The 24,984-nt window shown below is 42.1% G+C and overlaps 1 protein-coding gene across 17 annotated transcripts in view; it reads left to right on the plus strand.

Annotated features, from left to right (window-relative positions):
- CELF2 (CUGBP Elav-like family member 2) overlaps positions 1-24,984 on the plus strand; it is a 565,285-nt gene that overhangs the window by 443,230 nt on the left and 97,071 nt on the right. For all 17 annotated transcript variants that reach the window (XM_035315484.1, XM_035315498.1, XM_035315490.1 and 14 more), the window contains one exon: positions 18,859-18,941. In XM_035315484.1, coding sequence (XP_035171375.1) covers positions 18,859-18,941 — 83 coding nt within the window. The remainder of the gene's footprint in view (positions 1-18,858; positions 18,942-24,984) is intronic.

Here is a 24,984-nt window from a genome sequence, read left to right on the forward strand (position 1 = left end):
AACCAAAAGCATGATAAATATTTAGTACGGACGATAAACATTATTACTGTTGTGGTCAGACATGATTTTTGGGAACAATCTGTTTAGAAAAGAGAGTTAGGGAATTTTTCATACGTTTCTGTGTAGCATTTATGATTGGGCGTTCATTAGGTAGCATCTGGCGTGAACTGTTCCTATTTCCCCCTAAGTTTCATGGTTTCATTTTGCATCTAAGGAGGATAGTGCAAAAGCTAATTTGGCACCATAGTGCCATTGGTGTGGTCATGGTTTTAACTTTTGGATACCTCCCTTGGAATAGACTACGTTTTTTTTGTTTGTTTGTTTGTTTTTAGGGAATTTTCATTATATGACTATTTTGACAAAATTTGACCATTTTATAGGGAATTTTGACAGTATTTGGACTTTGATGAGAGTGCCCATGAGGCATTGTATGCATACAGCAAGTCAGAAGCTCAGCCTCCTCCACTGCGTGTCAGTGTCCATGCACCACAGATAACAAAGAGACCCAAAACTGGGGTCTCCAGCCTCATCCACATGCTCTTAGCACCATTTCCTGTACATATTGCAGATACACTTAACAGATTGTACAATATGCTCCGCAAACAGATTGTTAAAATGATCTTTGTCCTGAAACACTGACAGCACAAACGAACAAGATGGATTGAAAGCATGCCTGCTGTGAAAGCTGCAGAGCGCAGATGCCGGAGTTTGGGACCCTTCTCCTCAACAAAAAGGGCTTTGTGCATCTTTATTGAAGCAAGGATCTGTTCTTGCTGATTTTACTGTTAAAGGCTGAAATTTTAAATAAGATTTCAAAGAAAATAGCACAAAGATCATTAGAGAATGAGTAGGAGAAGGGAATGTGCCTACTTGTGCCATTTTTTTCTCATCTAACAGCCCTTCTCCTACAGCTGCCAAATTGAGCATGTCAGAGGAGCAGACTTTCAAACTTCGGGTAGTTGATCACAGCATTGGAACAACTCCCTGAAAAAAAGTCCGGGGCGTGCAGTGTTGAGGCTTTGAAGATCTGAATGTGGGATGCGCTGATCATGGAAACTCTGATGCTCTGGAAATGACAACTAGAGCAAGACTGAAAATTTGGCTCTCCTTCACTGGGCTACTCAACAGGAAAAATTCCAATACTTAATGTCTTTTTCGTCATCCAGGGCATGTAAAGAGATCATCCACTTAGGCCCTGGGTGGTTAAGAAAACCAAGAATTGCTCATCTTATTTATTGAAGTAGCTAATGTGCCTTTTGAAGCATCTACATCTTGGCATATGGGAGAAGGAGGATTGCACATGAAGATTAATTTCAGTGGGACTGTTTTTGTAGGGATAGGTATCTCAGTGAATATAGATCATCTTCAGCTGGCATGATAAGCATATCAGCCTGTTTATGTGTTTTATTAAATTAATAAAGCTATTATATGAAAACGGCAGTGTCTGGAAACAGCCCTTTCAGAGGAGCTCTGCTTGGGGATGAGACAATTTTGCCCTTTTGAAACACTTCTGTTTCTCTTTCAAATGAAAGTGCTCTCCACTAAAATTATTAAAGAAAACATTTTTCAACTCTGAAGTATTGCTGATATTTTGGCAGTGGCTGTGGCCAGAAGTCCAAGTGATGGGAACTACTGAGCACTCATAATTCAAACAACTTGCGTTGACTTCATGGTAAAAGAAATTTTATGCCTGGACAGGACATAAAACTTGGAAATACCTGTTTTATGAGGCCTCGGTGAAATGGGCATGGTTACAAAGTGAATTTCAGTAAGTGGATCGCTGTGTCGAGGTAACCATGTCCCGATGGTTGGAGCTATGATGCTACTTGAACATGCTGAAGCCTTAAGCTCTCCTGAACCAGGGCTCAGCCCTCCGACCCCCAGCCCCATCTGCTTGTGGCTGGGCTGCTACAGTCTTGGTCAAGAGAGTTGGCTTACTAGATCAGGCAAACGATCTTCTCTTCCAGGATGCAAAGGTCCCAGGTTTGGAAAGCTATCTGAATTGAAAAAAAGACCTTCTAGCTCATCCAGTCTTTTGTCTGCCAAATCCGTAATTGTTCCATTTAGTGCATTCCTAAATGTTTTGTCCAATTTTATTTGGAAGTGGACCATGGGATGCTGTTTCCAACCCCTCCCCCCCGCCAATAAAATCATGTTTTATTATTGTACTGTAAACACACACAGTCCTAGCATTTTGGGGGTATTTTGGTCTCCCCTCTTTATTTATTTTCTGTTGGTTGCTTTATAATCCCTGTTCCGTGCTAATACTGATGAGTATGAGGGATGCTTTTTCTGCCATGTAAAATAGTACTGGGGATAAACTCAGCCTAAGATTTTGGCTGACCCCATCATCAGGCTTAGCTCAAAAATTAATTTGTCATTACCCAGGTGCTACGCACTAAGCTTTATTGGCATAAGGAGCTCCACATACTGTATGTTCCTTGGAAGGAAAAAAAGTGGTCATGTAATGACTGAGACAGTAAACAGTCATTTCCAATCTAGTAATATTTTATGTGAACTGGCACTGTATGTTGTATATCATCCATCTTGCTAATCCTTGTTCCACATTGCCTCCCACTTGAGGCCAAGAACATTACGGCTGTGCCAGAGAGTGGGTGGAAAAATAGCCTTATTATTAACCTAAGTTGAAAACATAATGGCTTTTTGAATGTCTTCATTCACAGATGCAGTCATACTAAAATATTAATACCCTTAAGTATAGAGAAACAGAACTTTCATTTAAAATCCATTGTCCGTGTGTGTTGCAAAAGTGAAAGCCTTAAAAGTGTTGTGAATGCCCTGAACCTTTTGTTTTGTCTTCATCCTCTAAATTCCAGTATTCTGTGTTAAAGGAGCCCAAACATCCTTCAGAGTAGGCTTTAAGCAATTTTTGCCATCACTAGCATTGTCTTGTACCTGAAAGCAGAGTTTCTCCAGTCTTCTGTGTCTCTTAAAATACAGGTTATAATCAAATGGATATTGAAACGTGGGTGACTTTTTATTACCGTGATCAACCAGAGCTGCATTGTCAATGTCAGTGTTTGTTTAAATCTCAGTGCCAGTAGGATCAGGAATAGTCAAGATGCATGTGTTTTCTAGGAATAACCGTCATGAAGAATAAAGGAGAAAATTGCAAGCCTCACCTGAGTAATCTTCATAGCACCCCAGATCCTTGATTTACCAGCAGAAATGAGGGACCTAGGAATGAAAATTTAGTAAATTGGTACCACAGTATGAATGAAAAGCCATGGAAAAAAAAAGAAATGATGCTGTTCTTTAGCTGTCTGTAGCCAGGGGGTTTGCCTTTGCTGGGTCTGTAACTCACTTCTCTGTGTGTCTTGCCTTTTGAAATGTGAACCTTCCACAGACATCTTTAGCAGGTATAAGAGCTGCTCTAGAATACTATTCAGAAGAAAAAAAAAATCTTGATAACACTGATTTAAGAATAGCATGAAAAATACGTTCCCCCTTTTAAAAAGCAAAAGAAAGTATTGAAACCTACAGTGTATCAGGCCGTATGTTGTAAATCAACCTAATTGTTTTAGAATTCAAAAGTGTTTCATCATTTTAAATTGGGCTTGTCTGATATTTAGTTCCACATTTTTGATAACTCCGCAGGACTAATCTGAAGCCTGCTGTTGCACATGAAAAGCTTTTTTTGTCCTATCTTTTAAGACTGATGGAATGAGAGGAGGTTGACAAGTAATCGCTTAGTTATCTCTGTGTCAAAGCTTATGATATGCATTATAGCAAAAACTTGCAATATGCAGGTTCAGACATAATTTCGCTACACATTAAGGTTTATTCTTCTTGCATACAAAATGCAAGAGTGAGTAATGCTGCAGTCTGATCGAGGATTTTGAATTACTTGGCAATATCTTTAGATTTGCCTTAATAATGCTTACCAGGAGCCAACCCATTATACAAGACACGGATCCCAATCTTACCAGGACTTCCCTCCAAGAATCTCCTTATTCCCCCTTATTCCCCCTTATTCCCCCATGCCCCATCTCATTCAGGGAAAGAAACTTCACATTTCTAGGATATAATTTTGCAGTTTCTCTGTTGACCCACTGCACTCTGGGGATAAATGCAAGCCAGCTATGTGTTAGGGTGTGTTTTCTTTGAAAACAGCCAGCAATGCTTGTTCCTGGTAAAAACTGGTAGTTGCAAAGCTCATTTGACAAGCTAACTTCTACCACGCCCTTCCTCAGTTCTCCTTCAGGAGAAGTTTGCATCAGTTTACTTAACACAGATACTGTAAGAGATAATAACACGTTGAATAAAAGACAAGGGCACACTGTAACATTAAACAAAGGTTACTGCTACCAAAATATTATGATGATTTAGGTTAGTTTTCATGCAAATTGAGCACTGATTAAAAGAAAGAGCCTCTTGTCAGAGAAGGAGCAGAGGCTGAAGATGAACTCCCGTACAAGGACCCCTTGGATTTTTATTTTTTTTAGTTTGTATTTTTTTAAGCTTTCAGATAAGACCATGGACTTTGTTCTAAAGCTCTATGATTTTTTGGTAGCAAAGCACCCTTAAGCTGCACGTCTGTGATATTTCCTTGGACGTGTTCCTGTGGCTGCTGTGGTGACCTGTGGAGAACACTGTACAGAATCGTGCTACCCCAAACATGATTAGGTACATTCTAGCTCCGTACACTATTGATGCCAAGGAACGCTGAATAGTTTCATCTACTTTGCAGACAAGCTTCAGTGTAAGCCCTCCTGCCACTGCCTGCTCAAGGCCACCTTTGACAGCTGCAGGAGCCAACACATAGCTGTTTAGGAACTCCTTTTGTTCCTTTTCTCTACTTTTCTTTCTCCTTCTGATTAAGTTGCCAATCATTCTGCTCCTTTCTCTTCTTGTCTTGAGCAGTTGCCAATCATTTCATACAGCCTTTACCTTTCTAACCAAGTACTTCTCTTGTCATAACTCAGAAACAGGCTGCTGGAGATTTATTTTAAATCTTGATCTGATTAAATGCCACATCTGAGATATAGGTCTTTGGAGAGCCATTGAGTCTATGTATCATTATACCATCTTGTTTGGACTTCTCTGATGTGGTATTAATTAGAGGACTCAAGACATGACCCACGGGTCATCCACCACACTCAATATTCCCTTCCCTCGATAGATATTAAATATCAGTGAATAGATTTTTAACCAGTTTTCTAAATCATACATAGCTGGTAGTATGGTTTCGGGGGGGGATATCATATTTATTTTACAACACATGGGTTTTAACTGTTTTGCTTGGTTACTGAGTCATTTATACAAAGATTGCAAAGTAGTCATGTTGATTAGGAAGGTTCAAGAAGTAAACAACAAGGCGAAACTAAGCAAGGGTGAGAGTGCTTACCACGAATAGTGCCTTTAAAATGAGCACTGTGAGCTTGTGAAGTAGTCTTCTGGGAGAATTATAGGAATCCTGATTCTTGGAAATGTACAGGTAGGACCAGAGAAAACTTTGGAATAATTACATCTGGAAGCCTAATGCTGTCCTCTCCAAGACGTGCTTTCCTAGATATGTAGGATAACACTTTTCATTAGTTCATTTCCAGTCACAAGAAAAGACTGTATGAATCATCATAGCTTTTCTCTCTCATTTTGGAAGCATATGCATTACACGTGTACTCTGCATCTCCCTTCATTGATTTCATGTTAGTTAATCATCAGACAAAAATAAATAACAACAACCATAAACTGGGATAACAACCCCTCTCACCATGAGTGCTTTTCTTGCTCCTACGAGGCTGCCTAGGCAAGATGAAGCAGGAGCTGTTATTCTTCTTCAGCACACTTTTTATTTTTACCCATTAGTCTGTGCAAATCTGGGTGCCACATCAGCCTCCGTGCTGTACAAGGAACAAACATGAGTCAGGTAAGGAAGCTGTTGCCATATACCTCTCAAATGTCTTTGAGCTTGAGCTTTCTGAGCATTGATACCCCACATGAAGTGTGTTCTTCGTTCTCATCGCTTGTGCTCATTAAAAGCTGTCATTTATTTTTGTGTGTCTGCACAAATATATGGCTTTATTACTAAAGTGGTTTGTTTATCTTTGCTGCTGCTGCATTTATTTTAGCACTCATCTAAACAATTAATTAGGGAAACACTTGAGTGCCGAATACACTTCTTCAGATACCACTCAGTTGTGTTTTTTTATTTATTTATTTCCAGGAGCATCAAGTATTTAAAAAAAAAAAAAAAGGGAAAAAAAAAAACGTATTTTGCAGTTTTTTCTAACCATGTCTTTTTCCCCTTGTTTGAAGCTTCCACAGGCAGAATATATTGCTTTGAAAGATCATGGGCCCTGTTGAGAGTTCAAAGCCAAGTAAAGATGCTGCTTAAAGTTCAAAGGCTCTGTAGAGTTGCATCTTCATCTGCATAAAATTGTTTCAACCAACTAGAAAGATAGAAGAGTTGCCAGAAATTTCTTCTGTTTCTTTTCTTTTCTTGTTATTATATTAAAAAAAAAAAAAATCTTAATTGGGGAATAAATGTGTCACTGCTAACAAGTTCAGGGAAAGTGAAGCTCCTTAGATGAAACACTGCTTGAAGGTGTTCACAATGTAGGAAAGATTTGACATGTGCTCTGACCCGGTGAGAGTGAAACTGCGAATGTCTGTGAATCAATATGAGACAAGTAAGCGTTTATAAAGTTGAAGTCATGAAAGAATTGCAAGCATTTGACCACATCTTGGCCAAACAGCACAGGAAGTATGACTTACTCAGACAATGGATTATAATGGAGTTATAAAGATCGTCAAGAGTTATACATTTTTAAGAAAACAGGTTTTCAAATGGATGAAAATTAGCTCCCTGAAAATAGCGTGTATATTGTCACAAGTCATGACTCAGTGGAGGCTTTGGAATTTCTTTGACCAGCAGAGACTGGAGCCCTTATAGAGATGCCTTGTGCAAATGGAGTAGAATACAGGGTTAGGTGGTGTTGGGTGCTGGGGGAAAACAGGTCTCTGCTGAATGAAGCTCATGGCACTGTAAGACAGTATTTAAGCTAGAATTTCTTTCCAAACTGCTGAAGTTCCCCTTACACCAACTTGACTGTCTTCTATTGATTTCTTCCGTTTCCTATAAGCAAACTTTTGGAGGAAGCATGCCAGACTGTAGCTGGTTAGTTAGAAGCTGCACTTGCAAGCAGTGCTCTGCTGTTACTCTCATCATTATTATTGCAGTATCTTTTCACCTCTTTTTTTTTTTTTTTTTTTTTTTTTCTCTCTCTCTTTTTTATGGTTTCTTCACAGCACTTCTTTGAGCTCAGGACATTTTATTCTTTCCATTTTACAAGGAGAAGTTGGGGCACAGGGAGATTAAAGCCCAGATCGTTCAAAAGCATTTAAGCATCTGAAGATTCAGATTGGCATTGAACGTTATTTTCAGAAGAACTTCAACACTCTATTCCTAGAAATGAATTATCCAAGGTCAGGTTTAGATTCTTTTGCAAAAATGGTAACCAAAACTTCCAAATCCAAACAAGTGTTGAAACCAACCCATCTGCCATCTTCTTAACAAGTTTCTGGGTAAATAATAGGATTGGTTATTTCTGTTGTTCCATTTTAAATGTTTTTCATTAAGTGTCACCAATAATCTTTCTACTCTGGGTCTTCTTTTATAACTCTTTCTCTCTGGACCATTTCTCTTTGTATTGACAGATTTGGCCTTGCCTATACCATCTTTAGAAGATACAAGTGCAGGGTTTCAGAGCTGTCAGGGCTGTGGGTTAGGTGGTCTTGTAATACAGAAGGTGTGCATTGAATTTAAACAAAACTTCATGATGTAACAGATATAACAGGACTGGATGAACTGTAACTTAAAATTGCATCTTAATGCTTCTGAACTCATAAATTTCTTGATATATTACTGAAAACAAGATGTGATACTAGATGTTCTTACAGTCTTGCGTGTCTGTGGCAATATGGACCATGCTGAGATTTGAATGTTTGTAAAGAAGAGAGTAGTCCCTGTGTTATTGCCATGAAAAAACTTGTCTTCTCTAAGAAATTTGCTAGTGAATGAGAGCTAGTTCCTAACTGATGAGTACAACAATAAAACAGCAATTTTACTGATGTTGTTTGCTGAAGTTAAATAAGCTTGCAATATATTTCTGAAAGAGTTGTATTGTGTTAGTAGGGTATTGTGAAAAAGCCGCTGAAATTCCTTCATTGTCATTTCACAGAATCACAGACAGGCAGAGCTCAGAAAGGACCTCTGGGCTTAATCTCATCCAACCCCCTTGTTAAAAGCAGGGTTGCCTATAGCAGGTTGCTCAGGGCCATATCCAGGCAGGTTTTGAATATCTCCAAGGATGGAGTCTCACAACCTCTCTGGGTAACCTGTGCCAGTTTTTGATCGACCTTAACATTAAAAAAGTTTATCCTTATGTTTAAGTGGAATTTCTTGCATTTTAATTGGTTCTTATGGCCTTTTGGCCTGTCATTGGGCACCACTAAGAAGATCCCAGCACCATCTTCTTTACTCATCGCATCATCTGTGTATACACATTGGTAAGATCCTTCTTTTCTTTCCCATCTGGACAGTCCCAACTTTCTCAGCCTGTCCTCATAGGAGTGGTGCTCCACTCCGTCATCTTGATGGCCTCTCTCCAGTATGTCCATGTCTCATACTAGGGAACGCAGCACTCAAGCTGTGTCTCAGCGCTGCCGAGCAGAGGACAAGGATCACCTCCCTTGACCTTCTGGCAATGCTCTGCCTAATGCAGCCCAGGATGTCATCGGCACTTAACCACTGAAAATAATTTCAAATACACAGTATAGGTTTTTGTAATGACATTGTACTCTTATAAATTGCAATTTGACTATCTCTAGATAGTCAAAGGTTTGAAGATTTTAAAGGGGTTGTTTGGTAAAGCTATACTATTCTCAATATTTTCACTAGAGTTGCATCATAGCCGAACTAGTAGATGGATGACTTCTCATGAGTCACAGTAAAATTAGAGGTTAAATCGCAGCATTGATCTGGAAGTCTTATTGGGAAATCCACTCTTCAGTGCTCTTTCTTGAGCATTCTAATTAAAGAAAACATACATGGAAATCCAGCGACAGTGGGATGTGTGCTATGAAGTTTGATTTCCTACCAGTGAATATCAGGGCCAGAGAGTGTAGGGCTTTTGAAATGTCATTTGAGAAATACGTGTTCCTGTCTACATTGATTTCTATAAACATGATCTTTTCAGAGTCTTTTTGAATTGAAATACAGTGTCACTCTAGATATCTGCTGTAAGAACATTTTAATAAAGGGAGGACATCTTAATTTTTAATTTCCAGGTTTTTTAGTATCTACACTGAATCCTCTTTTTGTACTGTATCCAAAGACATGTTTAGCAGATAGATGAACTTAGAAGTTCACTTGCACAGTGGCTGAGGATGTTAATGCATTTCAAAGCCAGTAATTTTAAATCAATAGTTGTTACCTGGGGAAGGAGAAAAAGGAAACAGTGACCAGCTGCTGGGAGGAAACGAGTAAGGGTCTATATGAGAGGAGGAGAACGTGAACTTAGTATTAAGGAGAATTAGCGTGAGAATATGAAGGAAAAGAAAAAAAGAGGAGGTAAAGGGAAAAGAAAAATAAGGCAGCATGAGAAATAATTGTTTGTTTGGGTTGTAGCTTCATGTAAATATCCCCCCCCCCCCAATCTTCTTTGTAATACCTTATACACAGATATTGACGGGTCTTGTTTAGAATGATTTCCAATTAAAACAAAAATATTTCTTTTTTATCCTATATATATTGTTTTCTATACTTTACTAGTGGGGACTGCAGATTCCCAAGGCAGACCCATCACAGAACTGGAGACTGGAGCACTTTCTCCTTGGCCTCATCCCTGCTGTCCTCCTTACTTCAGATTATTTTTTCCAAAAGCTCTGACAATAAGTTTTTATTATAAGCAATTTTTTATTTATTTTTTTTTTTTTGTTAACAGTACGTACAGATATATAAGATCCCAATTATGTTCTATCTTCAAGATTTAGATGTGTAAATGGACCAAATGTGAACTGGAAAAAAGGCACTGAGCAATGGCTCTGATTTTCTGTGTTGTTGGCAGAAGGCCTTCCTCCTCCTGGGGCAGCACAAGAAATGTCTCTCCAAGGGATGCACAATGGCTGGGTGCTTGGAAGGGTGGCAGAGGAGGAACAGTCCAGGCCAGGCTGATGGTGCTTCCAGCACCCAGCTGTTTCACAGAGCAGATCAGGTGTTGGTGCCACGCTGATGTGCAGGTACGATGCCACCGACTGCTCACCAATATCTCCACAGCATTTCACAAGTTTATGTTTGGAAGTCTCAGATCTGTTAGAGTGGGCCCAGAGGAGGACTACAAAGATGATCGGAGGGCTGGAGCACCTCCGCTATGAAGATAGGCTAAAGGAGTTGGGGTTATTTAGCTTAGAGAAGTGGAGGCTTCATGGAGACCTTAAAGCGGCTTTCCAGTGGTCAAAGGTGTCCCACAGGAAAGCTGGGGAGGGACTCTTTGTCAGGGAGTGTAGTAACAGGACAAGTAAGAGTGGTTTTAAACTAAAAGAGGGGAGCTTTAGTTTAGGCATTAGGAAGAAATTCTTTACTCTGAAGGTGCTGAAGCACTGGGACAGGCTGCCCAGAGGAGCTGTGGCTGCCCCATCCCTGGCAGTGCCCAAGGCCAGGCTGGATGGGGCTTTGGGCAGCCTGGGCTGGGGGGAGGTGTCCCTGCCCATGGCAGGGGGTGGCACTGGGGGGGCTTTGAGGTCCCTTCCAACCCAAACCATTTCATGATTCTATGATTCATTTACTTGCAATCCCAAACCATTAGAGCTCAACTCACATCCCAGCATGCAGGGCTGGTTTCTTTAGGGACACATTAGCTAGTAATGACATGAAATTGTCTTGATGCTATAAACCTGATTTGTATGCATTTATTTACCCTGCCACAACATATATAATCCAATCTCGAATCCGCTTCCTCCCCCTCCTTTATCACTATCTACTAGAAATTTGGAATGAGCATTCCCAAGCTGCAGATGTGGAAGTTGGCCCTGTCCTTCAGAAGGAAACCAGAGAGCCCCGACGTGCCGTGCTGGCGTGCTGGCCGCTCGCTTCCCAGTCATTACGCAGGCAGCAAGAGAGCTCAGGAATTTGCTAACAGCTGTCGTTGTCCTATATGAAAAATGGACATTGAAATTCTTCCGATACTTTTACAGCTATTAGACACTTAAAACTGTTTAATATAAGTGGCTTATTTCAGAGAGCAAGAAAAGCAGATTCTGGCAATTTTGCCCGTGATATCTCTTCTATCTGTGTCGCACTTTAGTCAAAATTTACATAATAATGGGCAGGGAAGTGGTGTGGCACACGAACCAGTGCATATTAGTTCTTAGCTGCTTTCCCAAAAGGCTTGAAAATTCAGCAGATTTAATCTAGGTCAAAAAAAAAAAAAAAAAAAAAAAAAAAAAAAAAAAAAAAAACTTCCATTTTGTAGGCAGAGGACATTTATAGAGAGCATTTGTATTCACAAGGGTACGGGAATGACAGAGTGCGACTCCTCCAAAAGAGCTCCCCGGTGCAGCTGAAGGCTGACAGCAAACTAGGACTTGTGGCCAATTAACAGAAAGGCCGTCATAACTTGCGAGGCACGGGCTGAAAAAATTGAGCTCCATGGGATCATTTTTCATTGGCCATTTACAGGGCTCCTCCAGGCCTGCAGCAGTTGTGCTATAATGCGACAGGGGCAGTTCGGGGCACGCTGGGGCTGCTCTATTGCTGCCCTGGATGTTATAACCAGGCGAAAAAATAGAGCCCGGGGTGGAATTTGGCATGTCCTGTTTGTGAATCCTTCTGGTGTATGAGCCCCAGCCTACCTGTGGCTACCGTATTAATATTAGAAGTGGCATTGCTCTAATATGTGCTGTCATTAGAGTGGCGTTTCGGGTTCCTGGCTGGTGACAGGATTGGTAATACAGTTTCCATCAGGGTGCCAATTATATCAAACTATTAGCAAACCTGAGCTAATTGGGAGGCAGCATCGTTAAAGGTTGATTTCTGCAGCGTATGGCAATTCTGTCTGGGATTGCTTCAGGAGTGAAGCATTGCCATCGTGCTCTCAAGTGACTCCGTGTACAATAGAGCGAGAGGATGGTGCAGGTAGGAATCAAAAATGCCTCCTCTGCCTTAGCCACCTTCTTTTTCTGTTCAGTGGAATTGCAGAAACAGAGTTTTATTTCTGAAAAGATTTTGCTTTCCTTTGTCAGGAATGTCTGTATTTGCTATTCAGCCAGCTCACTTTTTTCTCAGTTCTTGTATGGAGTCACCAAACCAAAATCTCTAAGGCTTGAAACACTTTTCCTAATAGTAGAATGGTGTCTTTCACTCTGGTTAGCTAATTGCACTAAAACCCATAAAACGGAATAAATACCAGACAAGGCTTCCATTGAGCTGCACCAAAATTAACAAATGTAAAGACTCTTGTTGCCCAACTGCACCTGAGCTCCTGCAGCAATAGGTCTTTTCAGTGGCTTTGGTGGGCGAGGATTTTTGATGTCTCCATTGCCTTTTGGAAAATGACAGTGTGGGTCATGGTGTGTTTGGCTGCAAATCATGCTGCTCAGGGTTGTGATTTACCGAGCACGTCTTTCAGCACTGGGGTGAACATCTGGAATGCAAGAGACCCTTTAGAAATGCAGCCCTGTTAAATCGCAGTGTAATGCTTAAATTTTGGTCGTGGAAGAGCAATGTGAAAATCAGGAGAGGAACATTTGGTGGGGGTGGAAAAAAAAAGAAAAAGAAATCCTCCTTAACTTAAACTAGCTTGAACTGTGCGGGATTGACGAGAAGCTACTGTCCCAATTGAGATTCCAAGCTTGTATGAAGCCAGCACCTGTTCTGCTTGCAAATGCACACACAAAAGTGAGCTTCATTCACAGAAAGAAAGAAACATAGCGGGACTTCACTCATTTAGCCTTCCAGGGCCTTCAGTCCCTTGATCTGTCAGCCCCTTAGAATTCAAACGCAGCCTTTAAAGGAATTTTCAATTCACAACATGATGACTTTGTTGATGTCCTGAATGTGAATGTATTTTGAATTGAATTTGTCTGCCAGGATTCCATTACGTGCTAAAAGAATACAGAGTTCAATCATCAGATAATCATTATAGCTGTTTTGAAGTGTTTATTTTATTAGTCTGGAAGGTAAAGCAAATTTCATACTTTTAAGTTGTCGCAGGCTTTGCAGACGCACTGATAAGCTCTTGTATTTCTATACCCTATGGTTAGGGTTCAGATACTGGCGGCAGGTGATAATATGCACAATGCAGCAGAGATCCAAACTGACAAATTTTGACAGTTGAAAACTATAAAAACTCATAAATCAGACCAAAGAATATGAGGGTGTTTTTTTTTTTCACCTGTATCTTTTCTCTTTCAACTCCCCAAAGTTAAATTTTCAAGAAATTGCAGCAGGTTTTTCTTCAAGCAAATCAAAAGCACAGAGCACCACGTACAACGGCAGCTCTTAGTCCTTGTCCACGGCTGAGGGTTATTTTCTCATATGGATGCACGCGTATAATTGCTGGTAACCTTAAACTAGGAACCGTATATTCGGTATTGGGAGCTGTAAGGAGCGTTTTCACACCCGATGCAAGATGGAGGTTGCCGTATTCATTCAAGCATAAAATCCTGGCTGAGAGATTAAGCCTCTTACACAGATTCCAGTGCCGTTAAAAGCCAGCAAGGAGCGCGCCCACCACATCTCCGAGTGGAGGAGAGCTTCCTTTTGTTCGCTGCTCAAAATTAGGGATGTAAACAGTTCTTGTGGAGTAATTAGTCTGTGCTTGAATTGGGAGAAAGCGATAAAAATACTGACGTGGATGAGCTCCTAGCGGTGTCTGCGCTGGAGCTTGCAACCTAACGAAGAGGAGAGGCTGTTTATCAGTGAGTGCAGTGATAGGGCAAGGGGAATGGCTTTAAACTAAAAGAGGGGAGATTTAGATTAGATATTAGGAAGAAATTCTTCACTGTGAGGGTGCTGAAGCACTGGGACAGGCAGCTGCCCCATCCCTGGCCGTGCCCAAGGCCAGGCTGGATGGGGCTTTGGGGCTGGTGGGAGGTGTCCCTGCCCATGGCAGGGGGTGGCACTGGGGGGGTTTTGAGGTCCCTTCCAACCCAAACCATTCTGGGATCCCATGAAGGCACTGGCACAGCTCTGTGTGTCCACGCTGCTGGGGGGATGGGGACGAGTGTTTCACCAATGCCTAGTTCAATGAAGAAGTTGCACAGAAGAAGTCCTCTTGCAGGAGGTCACCAACAGTTCTCTGAAAAGAGCTCATAGGAGGACTGGCATTGTTGGAAGTTTCCTGGTGAAAGCTCTGTGTTTTGTCTTAATTCCACAATGTGCACAAACATCCTTCAGAAGCCCAATTTTGCTTTCAGCAGAAAATCAAATATGAATGTGGTGTTGTGAGTATCCTTACTGTTTGCCTTCTTTTTTCCATCCCTAACTTCTAAACAGTTGCTTTAGTGAAGCTGGGGCTCCGCGATCCCCATGCAATCTGTTGGTGCCATCTTTGACAGTGACTCAAGTAAAGCTGTTTCCAGCCATACGTGAGGCTGTTTGCCCCCATTGGTGTCTTGCTAAACAGGTTTCTGTTGAAAAAAAAAAAAAAAAAGAAAGAAAGAAAGAAAATCACCACCACTGGTGCTAATTGGTGCCTTTGGCAGCCTGAGCAGGCGCTTGTGAATTAGATGTGTCATGGAGAATTGAATGTGTCAACTCTCTCCCAGTGGCTGGAACCTCAAGGTCTTTTTCTGGCACTGAATTTCATGACAAAAAAAAAAAAAAAAAAGAGAGAGAGAGACAAAACAAGCTGAGATAAGAGATCTTTCTCCTTTTTTTTTTTTTTTTTTTAAATGAGGTGTTGAAATTGAGCATTGTAGTGTATGCACTGCAGCATTTTATCACCAGAATTGCTGAGAAGTAGGGCTGCTCACCACCGTTGTTTCTCAGGCCCCCCACTTGCTGTTACCAGATGCTGTACAGTGCAGGGTGGCAGCTTTCATTCAGTCTGTTCAAGCATCTGGCAGAATAGCCACAAAGTTGTTGCTGATGTCCTTAAGGGACTGTAGGGATCCACATGATTCATTCAGTATTTTTTGTAGGTACAGAGCAGAGATGTCGTATGCTGGAGTAAATACGGAGTAAAGTATGCTCGAGTAAATCCAACTTGAGCACAACCAGTGTACAAAAACAAAGGGGATTTGCTGCTTTGGAGGCATGAGCTCCTGTTCCTTAAGTCAAGAAGAAGCTAGTCCACGCAAAGTTAAATCAGAGTTAAATCGGGCTGACTGAGAATAGGCAGAACCATGTCCACAAGTCAATCTGCCTTATAAGTAGTCCTGAATAGGAGGGGAGAAGGTTATCACTGTCAGGCTTTTGGGTATTTGGATGTCAGAGAAGTTTAGCTGGGGTTCAAGCTGCTGTTGTGTCCACTGGTGATGAAACCATGATTATGCGTGCAGGGAGATGGAGAGAAGAGGGTTTTGTTTTTTCTTGTCTCATAGGAAATATACTTTTTATTGTACGGTGGTGTCACTGATTTGTCTATGGTAATACTGCACTTTCTTAGGGTAACTGGAAGAGAGAAGTTGCTTCCTAGTCGTCATTCAGCAGGGTGCAGCTACCAGGCCAACGGCACACACAAGCCCTGCCTTTTTATGCAGCACTCTTCCCTTCCAGTATTTCTGCAGAAACAACTGAACTCGGTGTTTTCTCCTGTGGCACGTGGTACTGAGCCAAAGGGATTTTACACTTAAGGCATCTTCAAAGCCGGGTTTTTGGAGCCGCAGCGGTGTGTGTACCTTGGCAGCGAGCACCTCCATAGGCTAAGCTCTAGCATTTCCTCTGGGACTGTGTGCATGTTCGCCTCTCCTGGTCTGGATTTTCATATTTTCTTTTTTCTTCAGTCTAGCCCCAACATCTTTGTCTGAGAGCTTCAGAACCAAGTGTCCACAGATCGTGTCCATGCTCTCCCCAAAGCATGGCAAACCATCGTTTTGTTGTATTTGTTTAATAAGATGCAAGCAAAATGAGTACAGGTAATGTTTTTACCCATGTGCATTTTCAGATGTGTCGATCTGTGGACTTAAAAGGCACCATCTCAGGCTGCTGACCTGCTGGAAACATCTGTGTGTTTCCTGCTGTTTTCTCCCAGTCTTCATTACCGGAGACATTTTTCTCTCCTACACAATTGCTCCCCAAAAACGACTAGTTAAAGGGTGTTTCATGGGGTATTCATCTTTCAGCTGCAGTTCTTTCAAGTAGTGCCAAGAATGATGAACCCAAAGATCCCAATGAGAATAAGCCCACAGAGCCCAAATCCAAAATGAAACTCTTCAGACCCAGACATCAAAACTGCAAGGTCATGACTACTACTTGGTATTTTTTACTCAAAATCCTCTCTCCTGGTTAAAAAGCTTTATACTAAACAGCTAATAAAACAAAAACAGAGGCAGTAGTAGAAGATTATAGACTTTGGAACCAGCTGGCAGGACAGAAATATGCCATGCTGTTTTCTCAAAGTTGTGCTATTTAATGTTGCAAACTCTGATTTGTTTCCCATTTTAACTCTGGATTCGAATAATTAAAATTTGCAGAGTTTACCAGTGGAATAGAAGATTTAGAAGCAGTTACAGGAAGCACAGACCCTTACAGGCTGTGGCTGTCTGTAATAGCCATCCCTATCGAACAATGTTCAGCTCACTGAAATAATTATCAAACCTCCTCTTTCGTGAACTGTGAAATTTTAAGGAATCTGTTGGCACTACGAGAAGTGTTTCTCCCAGCTGTGTTAAGTCAGCATTACCTTCCTGCCCGTGTATTATACTGCCTGCAAGTGCTTGTCTGTTAAGGGATAAACTCGCCGTATTCCAGCTGGGAATACATGATTACCTTCGCTTGTTGTAAAGGTAGTGGTCGTCACCGGCCCTGCTGCAAGGCCAGAGGGAGCATTCACGGAGCAGTGCACAGCTGGAGCCAAGCAGGAGGCAGCAGAGGGGGGTTTCTGGACTGAACCCTTCCACGGTGTGCTGTGAGCCCACTCCATGTGGCCACTAAAGACACTTCCTCGCTCCTGTCCTCTTGCACCTGCTTTGTCCTCGGTCCCCTTTATTGCTATGGCAAGGCCGAGAGGCTGAATAAAAGCTGGCACGCCAGGGTTGACATGGTGTTTCACCTTGGGAAGCACTAGGGAGCTGCTGCAAGCAAAGGACAGAGTGTCTGGCCTGTGTCACGCTCCAAGGGAGCAGGAAGGCCGGTGACGAGACTCGGGAGCTGAGGTTTCTTACACTAACGGTTTGGTTTTGGCATTTCCCTGGTGCTGCAACAAATCTCTCTCAAGGATGAAGACAATAGGGTTGTTTGCTGATTCAGCAGTAAAATGGCCATTGTTTTGTTTGATGTGAAGTAGGTTTTTACTTTGGTATTCACTTTGGCCTCCCAGCAGGTTTTCCCTGTCCCTGTACCAGCTAGGTCAGCAAGCCCCCTGACTGCAGAGCTTCAGAGGAGTTTGGGTGCCACTTCTTAGGGTGACACAGCTTCAAAGCATGGGCTGCCCACATCCACAGCACTAGGGCTGCATTCAGCCCCAGCCTCTTTCTCCTGTGGACAGAGCAGCAGCAGGTTAGGCTTTGTGGGTGTTCCCGTAACACTGACACTGTGCTGGGTGGGAGCTGTTTCAGGGGGAATTTTCCTTGTGTTATGCACCCAGTGCTGCAGTGATGCTCTCAAGGTGTTTTCTTTCCAGATGGAAGTCAGGTTGAAGTTACAAACTGGGTTATTGTGTAGAGGACCCAACCAGCAATTTGGATGCAAGGTCCTCCTGCAGAAAGCTCTCTCCATGCCCTGTGTATGCCAAGGAACAGCAACCTCACAGACTTCACAACTGGAAAACAAGCAGTGGGACATAGCCTGAGAGCTGTTACAGACTGCAGCTCAGCTCCTTGTCCTTTTTTTTGTCCCACATCATGATTTTATAGCTTTCCTTGAGTCCTGGCCTCACCCTGGGTGGGTGCTGAGCTGCCTGGGCTGCATGTGCTGCAGGAGTGCTTACTGGCTGTGTTTGCAGTGGGGAGCAGCAACTTGTGTCTGATCCCACTTACTGCTCAGTTGGACTGTGCTGCCAAAGGGAAAAGGAGGAATTATGACACCTGAAGCTGCTGTACTGAAACTGAAGCTGTGTAGGCAGGCACAGGGTGAGCAGAGCCTCTCATGGTGCTGCCAGCCACCAGCTGCCTCCACTATCCCACCTGTGGCAAATTCTCCTGGAGCTTATTTTCCCTCTTGCAGCTGAGATGGGCGTCCTACCTCGTCTTAGCAGGTTTCAGCAAGGGAAGAACAAACCTTAGCTCCTTACACATAGGCAAAGCAAACCTCACATATAAGGCCCTTTAAATGGGGTCCTGCTTTAACCTGATTTTCCGCCTGGGATGCAAGAATGAATTCCTGCTGGTCTGAGCTTGCCATGTTGCTTATATTCAAAATGTAACGGGGAGCCTTCAGAAAAAAACATAACCTTATTTACACCGTACAAAGCCAATTGGATTTTAGTTAACTTAATTTCTAAGTGATTACAGTTCACTAACAATGTAGGTGTGCTATAGATGCAATGCACAGGGGGTCACTTTTTATTTTAAACCATACAAGCTTTCTTTTATTCATGTCATTCAGGCAGCCTCATGGTAATTCACATTTCCAGCTTTCATAATGTGTTGTTCAACCAGTTTTTTCTGCCTCCCTATTGTACTCTCACAAATCATACTCACTAATTTCTGAAAGCTTTTCATTTCTCTCTATAGGTTGTTGTTTCGTAACATTTTATACAAGAAAAGCTGCTCTTGAGGCACAGAATGCACTGCACAATATTAAAACTTTACCTGGGGTGAGTACATTTACTTTTTGATCCTAATTATTTCATTGCCAGAAAACAGCCCTTTTGCTTGAGATGCTGCTTAGTGCCACAAATGACCTTGGTCTCTTGGGAGGGTGACAAGCCGGATGGCCTGTCCTGTAACGGTGCCAGTCCTGTAGCAATGGCATTATCTCCAAAGGCAGTTGCTCTTCTGTAGAAAGTCCCTTGGCTGGAAATAGTGCTGATTCCTGCTGACTAGAGGCAGTTACTGAAGTGCAAGGTAGATCCAATTTTATTTTTTTAAAGAAGAGGGAGGGGGGGGAAACATATGGCAGAAAAACACTGCACCACTGGGGATTCTAGTTTCAAAAGGGAGAGAAGAGGAAAAGACAAAATACAGCCAACTTCATTAAATGCAGCCTTTGTAGACATGGTTTCTAAACAACTGCCTGCATTATTGTGGTGGCTGCACATCAGGGGACCGCAGAGCACAGCACCACATCGCTGCCTGCACAGAGCCATCCTGCTCCCTGCCACCGCCACTGCTCAGCACCCTCCTCCCACTGATACATCCCACTGGTGCTTAAAACAGTTGTGCTTGTGTTACTGGGCTAATCCTACAAACTGTAGCTTGTTATCCTGCGGTCGTTCAGACTTGAGTTACAGGTCTGGAGCGAAGGATATCACTGGTAATTGCATGACTTAACTCTGAAGTCTTCTTGTACTATTGTTTTCATTTGTTCTGCTGGCTGCAACCAAATACTTTAGGGATTGGAATGGAAAAATAAAAGGGACAGGGATCTATTCCCTCTTGATGTAGGGCAAGTGTTCCACTATATGCACGGTATGTATGGTTATACACGCAAAAAAAAAAAAAAGTATGCAGCACTGTACAAATAAATTGAATTATTGTTGGACTGACAGTTACATGGCCAATATCTTCTTTAGTTCCTACATGCTGTATGTGAAATTGGATACTACCTGTTTGAAAAAAAGTCATGTCTGGCTGGCCCACTTTATGCAACTGCTATTAAGAAAGTCACCTCATCTGTCATGGAAATGACCAATGAAGAGAAATACGTTGGATAGTTCCCTGTGAGCCCTGCTCATTTGCAGAGGTAGAATGGGATTCCGCTGTCATTTGCAAGTGGAAATGCTGGATGGGGTGGGAGGAAATCTGCAGAGACCAGCCAGCTTAGAGGAAAATCAAAGAACAGTTGTGCAACTTCAGGTTTGAGTAAATTTTTCCAGCATGTGGCCCTTGCAAGGATCAATGTCAATACTCACAGTGGCAGGATCAGCTTTTAAGGATGTTTGGGATGATGTGTTGTCCTCACAGAGAAAGGAAGGTGATGAGGGATCCCTCAGGGAAGGTGCCTTTGAGACCCCTCTGGAACTGAGGTTGAATCACAGCATCCTCTGGCTCTGCAGCTCCACTTGTAGGTTCTAATCCCCACTGCTAGAAAATTATGGATGAATCTTGGATGAACGCTCCCAAACCCAATTCAGCTAATTGCAGTTAACCCAGCTCATTGTATATCTGCTCTCCAAATCCAGCTTATTGTATAACTGCTCTCCAAACTCAAGTCATCTCCAACAGGCTTTCAGTTGAGTGGCCGTGCAGGCAAGCTGGGTGGGATGGACACTCCAACAGAGGTGGTCCTGAGCTGCTAATGCTCTTCTCTTCTTCCCTGAGCCCCACAAGCTGGCAGCTCTGTTTTTAGAGGTCCTGGATAAACCTATAGGCAACTCGGAGGGGCCGCCTCCTTCCCACGTAGGGGTGGCAAAGCTGGCTTGACTCTGCATAGCTACTTACTTGATCAGGGCATCATTTTCTCCTCTGCTTTTTTATTGCTAAGGAGCATGCAGCAGTTAAAGAGATTACTGCACCTTTTTTTTTTTTTTTTTTTTTTTTTTTTTTAAATAAAGCTCAAAAATATAACCTTTTTTTTCCGATGCTGCCTGTAGCTCTTTGTCATTTAAAATGTTTCAAGCTCTGTTTTTCCATCCTGAACATGAGGCTGCAAACTTTTCTTTTAAGGAAATGTGAAAATTGCATTCCCATGACGCTGGGGCCTGGGCTTTAAAAATACTCCTGATACTGCGGGGATGTTAAGATTTTACTTGGAGATAAATTTTTATACCTTCTTCTTAAAGACACATCTCTAATAAAGAGAACCAACTCAAATACAGATTCATTGCTTTGAGAACAATTTGGCATATATTATATAACAGATTCTGTATTTTGCATGTGCTGTAGGCTGACATTCCGCATATATTGTGATACTGTTATGCTGCATCAGTATATTCCCAAAGTAACTTCATTTATGCGTGCTTTAAAGTTGTGGCACACATGCTGAAAACACTTCACTTGAGCAGGATTCTCCCTCTATGAATTTTAGCGATTTCCATGCTGTTAGATCTGGCCCACTAAGCAGCTTTCCCTGAGCTAGCAGGGATTGGTAGTGGATAGCCCGTGTGCGAAACAGTCTCTTTCAGAGCAAATGGAAGCAATTGTCTGTTGGGGTTACAAGGGATGAATTTGGATCAGGTTTATTCAGGCATCAGCTTGCTTCCAGTAAACAAGATGTGCTATGTGGGAGGTACAGTAAGAAGGTATATTTGGAAACAGAAGAATATGTGCCTTCCACTTTTGCTGATACACACCCATACGTCAGATAAGAAGCATCCCTGAATAACCCAGGGAAAAAAAAAAAAAAAAAAAAAAAAAAAAAATCTGGGGGCACAAGCAGGTTTATTAGTTTGAGGTACAGAATTATAACAGATACAGGAGCAGGGATGCAACAGCAGCCACACCTTGCCTGCATTTCACTTGCATGTGGGTATCACCCATCCTGCTGCAGGCCTGGAGAGAGGGATACCTCTGGCCCAGCACTGTGTGCACTGAGTGATTGCAGCCAGGTTATCTCTGGTCTTTGCCTCTCCATTTCTTAAATGCAGACCTGCTCCGTGTTGCTCAGTAAGCAGGTTGGGGATCGGTACTCACTGAGCCAAAAAGTGCTTTTGTAGAGTGAAACCTATCCCCCTTCTGCATGTTCAGCTTCATTTAGGTGGGTATTTGAGCAAAGCCTGCAGTGCTCTGTTTCTGTATCTGCTTTCTGCGTGGACCTCATCTGGAACAGAGACATGAAAACACGAACGCTTTATCTGCTCCTTTGAGCTGCACCCTTTTAGTGGACATGAAGAAAATAAGACCAGACATAAATGATTAATGCAGAATCTTGGAAGAAAATATTGCAGGGTGCCTTGCTGTTTGATTACAAGCCTTGGAATTAGTCAACATTTCCATAATTCTAAACCAATATACACCTGTTTTCCCACTGTGATGTGAAGGCACAACTTAATTTAACAGAAACCCTGCTGTGCTAAATCTCTCATTAAATACCAAGCTAGTTCTGTAATTTAAAGTTGCAGCACCACTATTTTAACTGAATTGCCTTTGTATTATGAAATTAATAAGAAGTTAATGATGCACTTTGCTGTATTCTCTCAGATTTTTTTCACAGCAACAACAACAAAAAAGAAAGATAAAGAAGAAAAACATGTCACCAGCTGACATCTCAAGGCTTTTCTTGTTTTAATCATTTTCCTGAGGATGAAATTCATTTAAAAGATTTTTTTTTATAAATTTTAAAAACTTTCAGCATAAGCAGGATCAAACATCTTATTTTCACTCATGATTATTATAATCTCTCTGTTAGACATAATATTCCTTGTCATATGATGGAACTTTTATCTTTCCCCAAAAGTGTATTCAGATATCACTTGTTACAGTAGCATTGCTACTAGGCAGAGAAAAAGATAGGCAGTGTTTGAGAAATGCATGCATATTGATATATATGATACATATCAGTGAAATAGGCTCGGTTCTCTTCTGTTTACTTGGTACTGGCATCACAAGTGGCTTTTATGCCTCGTAAATGAACAACATGAATTTTCAGATGTGTCTTCAAATATAGCATGCAAGCACATAGCTCATACCCTAGCTCATAGGGATGCGGTTTGTGTTATTCAAGTTACAGTTTCCTTCTTACAGTGTGAAAGTTGGTGTGGATTTTGTTTTAAAAGGCAGAGGGGAGAAAAGGGAAAAAATCAATTTGAATGTAATAATTGGGATGAGATGTAGAACCAAGACTTAACTAGTCTCGTCTTCATTAAGAATCTCATGGCTTTGCTGGAGGTGTGTAGCTTCTATTCCCTGAACAAAATAATCCAATAAATTCTTCCCATCTAAATTTATTCTGTCCTTAGTTAGATGTAATAATGTCAGTCCCCCCCATGCTCTAATATGCTGCTTAGTGAAAATTGGCTTTTATGGAGAGGGCAAACCTTGATGAGCTGTACGCAGGGGCTGCTCTCAGAGGTGTTTGTGACACTGACATTTTTTGGTTTGGTTTTAATGTACATACTAGATTAAAAACAGAACCTGCTCTATTTGGCTAACTAGTTGTTGTGGTTTAACCCGGCTGGCAGCTAAACACCACACAGCCGTTCGCTCACCCTCCCCCCTCCTTCTCTGGGATGGGGGAGAGAAACGGGAAAGTGAAGCCTGTGAGTTGAGATAAAGACAGTTTATTAAGATAGAAAATAATAATGATAATAATAATAATATGTACAAACAAGTGATGCACAATGCAATTGCTCACCACCCGCTGACCGATGCCCAGCCCAACCCCGAGCAGCCGGCCCCCCACCCCGGCTAGCCACCCCTATATATTGTTTAGCATGACGTCAGATGGTATGGAATACCCCTTTGGCCAGTTTGGGTCAGCTGTCCTGGGTTTGTCCCCTCCCAGCTTTTGCTGCACCCCCAGCCTGCCCGCTGGCAGGACAGAGCGAGGAGCTGAAAAGTCCTTGGCTTAGTATAAGCAGTGCTCTGCAGCAATTAAAACATCAGCATGTTATCAGCACTCTTCTCATCCTAATCCAAAACATAGCACCCTACCAGCTACTAGGAGGAAAAATAACTGTCCTAACTGAAACCAGGACACTAGTGCATTGGGTAGGATTTCCTGGCAAGAGCTAAATGCCAATACATAACGAGAGGACTAGATGTTGGTCGGGTTCTTGAAGCCCAACACTTGAACAAATAGGCCTCATGCAGAAGCTGTTCAACATCAGGAATCTACTGGAATCCTTTTCTAAAATCGAGCCCTAAGTCTCTTTGGAGTCTGTTTTGTATTTGCAGTTAGTTTCACCTGACATGACAAAGATCATTTGTTGTCTCTCTATTGTTGCCTATATCCTCGTAGCAGAGGTTATCACAAAAATAATTAACAGCCTGCACTGATTTAGGTGTCAGCACTCCTATGCATTTAACAGACTAATAGTTTACGTGGTTCTTATTTCAAGTGGGATATACATATTCCAAATAGCAGCAAGGCCTTTGTGTTGAAGTTCTGGCATGAAATAGGAACATGAGCTGTATGAATCAATTTAACTAAGGATGTAACAATGGAGAAATACAGTTTTGAGAAAGCTCTTTAAATTTTAACAGCAAGGTGGAGTTTGTAGGATCTAACTGTCTTGTAAAATACTAACAGCCTCCTTTTTGCCAGATGTGGTCAAGGAAAAGACTTCCATTTTTTACATTATAAGAATCACTACTGGCTTTATAAAATGCCCTTTACGTGCTAGGGAAATGGGACTGCCTTAGAGGGAACTTTTCCCTAAGCATCGTGTGCTAGCTGAAAGAAACCTTGGGGTGCATTTAGGGGCGTAAAATAAGTGAAACTATATTTTAAAGAGGAATTCAGGCCATTGATCAGTGCCTGTGCCCTTTCCCAAGAGGCTTCCCCCAGCCCTGCTGCAGGCTGACTGTCCATCAGCACGATGCCAGCCGCTGTGGGGCTTCCCTTTGCCTCTGCAGGGCAGCTCACGTTTCTCATTGGGTGTAAAGCTCAGGCTGCCTTCTTGTTTGCCCCGCTGTCGGTATCCTTTAGGTGGGCAAAGGCAATACCATGGCCCCTCCATGTGCATTTGGCATAAGGGGTTGTAAAATGGAAGAGGAATCTCTATCGGGTTATCAGGTTATTTAACCTTCAGCATAATC

Source organism: Oxyura jamaicensis, chromosome 1 (assembly GCF_011077185.1).
Source record: "Oxyura jamaicensis isolate SHBP4307 breed ruddy duck chromosome 1, BPBGC_Ojam_1.0, whole genome shotgun sequence".
In the NCBI taxonomy this organism is placed as follows: Eukaryota; Metazoa; Chordata; class Aves; order Anseriformes; family Anatidae; genus Oxyura; species Oxyura jamaicensis.